The 1,636-nt window shown below is 51.7% G+C and overlaps 1 protein-coding gene across 1 annotated transcript in view; it reads left to right on the top strand.

Moving 5' to 3' along the window:
* The first annotated feature begins 246 nt into the window (after window positions 1-246).
* LOC108573775 (zinc finger protein 395) overlaps window positions 247-1,636 on the top strand; it is a 161,059-nt gene continuing 159,669 nt past the window's right edge. Inside the window, exon 1 of the mRNA XM_017936254.1 lies at window positions 247-1,575. Within this exon, the coding sequence (XP_017791743.1) occupies window positions 1,186-1,575 (390 nt within the window). The 5' untranslated portion in view covers window positions 247-1,185. The remainder of the gene's footprint in view (window positions 1,576-1,636) is intronic.

Here is a 1,636-nt window from a genome sequence, read left to right as displayed (position 1 = left end):
CAGGCGTACGAAAAGAGGAGAGGGCTGAGAAAGTGGAGGGTCTCAACGAGCGAAGCGCTTTGGCTAGGGTTCTAGTCTGCGATTTTTTCCCGTTCTTCTCGTTGTCCGGGCGGATGGCCAATGAGAGTAAGTAGGTCAGCGCGCACGTCCAATCGGTGTTCGAGGCCGGGTCACGTGGGTTTGTTGTTATCTATCAGCTGTTTTTCCCGGGCGGGCGGGCAGCCGGCCGGCGCAGTGAAAGCCGCTTCGTAGTCTGTCCTCAGTCCCTCCCGGTCGCTCAGCTGTGCGTCACATGTCGGGTATCGCGAGTCCTACTCCTACCCGTATACCATCGAATAGTGTACCGCTTGTTCGTTCAGGCTACCGTATAGCGCCGGATTTCTGCTCACCGGCAAGCACAGTCATATATTATGCTATCTACCGCGTACACGACAACGTATTATCACAAATCAATCACGAAGTGCCTCGAACATGCGGACGGCGTGACGAACGCAGGCAACGGTGCACGCCGTTTTGTTGATACATTGAGTTCTGTGTTCAGGCCGAGAAGGCCGCCGCGTCCTTCCTCGGTCTAGGATCGCTTTTGCTATCGCGATTGCAATTTCACGCAAAACTGCCCGATATTTTCTGGGTGTGTAGACGAGTTATCGTGAAACGATGACCTAAAGTGACGTATCACAATACGGAGCTCGGTGAAGTAGGAAAAGAGAAAAATCAAAAGAGAATTAGAGCAACATCACGAGTGTCGGCCTGTTTTCGAGAGTGTTGTTTTTCAAATCGATTCACAGGTACAATATCGATTGTGTCGCGCTTGCATCGTCTGCCACGAGTGTCGAACTGTTGAATCGCGTGTGACATTGTTACTTTCGTTACGGTGTGATCTTTCGATTCCATCGCTGGTTTATACGTCGTGATATATACACGTTTGTGTGTGTGTGTGTGTGTGTGTGTCAGTATATCGCGGAAAGTGACGAAGACGTAACACGAAGGGGGAATAATATAAAAGGCGCAGTGCAAATGAGCTTTACAACAGACGAATTCGTGAAAGATACATTTGAGTACGTATCGATACACGGTGTTCTGTGAGAAGTATCAGTGTGCAATCCCTGTCGAACTCTTTAGTTCATTTTACGAAGTGATCGCAAACGAGCAGAGATCGTTTATTCACGAAGATAACCACGAATAATGTCGACGGGCAAGAGGCTGGCAAAACGTAGCATAATCGGCACCAGAGTGTGTGCTCCCGGCGAGGACGGGAAGTACTACAGTGGCGTCATTCACGCCGTAAAAACGCCGGCGTCAGCCGCGTCCGAGTCAGGCCTGAGCATTACGCCGAAGACTCGCTACTCCGTGCGCTTCGACTCCGTGCCTGGCGGCCGTCCGCCGAGTCCCAGCACCGAATACTCGGATCGCGACCTGATCGGCCCAGGTTTCGGATCCGTTACCAGCGCGCGCCTCGTACCCGGCCAGAAGGTCTATCTCACGTTCAACGGACGGGAAATTCACGCAGAGGTCACGCAACATCGCGAGCATCTCGACGAAGTGGACGTGATAATCGCACCGAACGGCCAAGAGGTTAGTTTCAAATATTCCCCCCTCTCCCTTACTCTTTCTTTCTCTTTCTTTTTCTCTTTCC

The sequence above is a fragment of the Habropoda laboriosa genome, unplaced genomic scaffold (assembly GCF_001263275.1).
Source record: "Habropoda laboriosa isolate 0110345459 unplaced genomic scaffold, ASM126327v1 scaffold126, whole genome shotgun sequence".
Lineage (NCBI taxonomy): Eukaryota > Metazoa > Arthropoda > Insecta > Hymenoptera > Apidae > Habropoda > Habropoda laboriosa.
The sequence above is the reverse complement of the archived record's forward strand: the minus strand, read 5'-3'. Positions and strand labels throughout refer to the sequence as shown.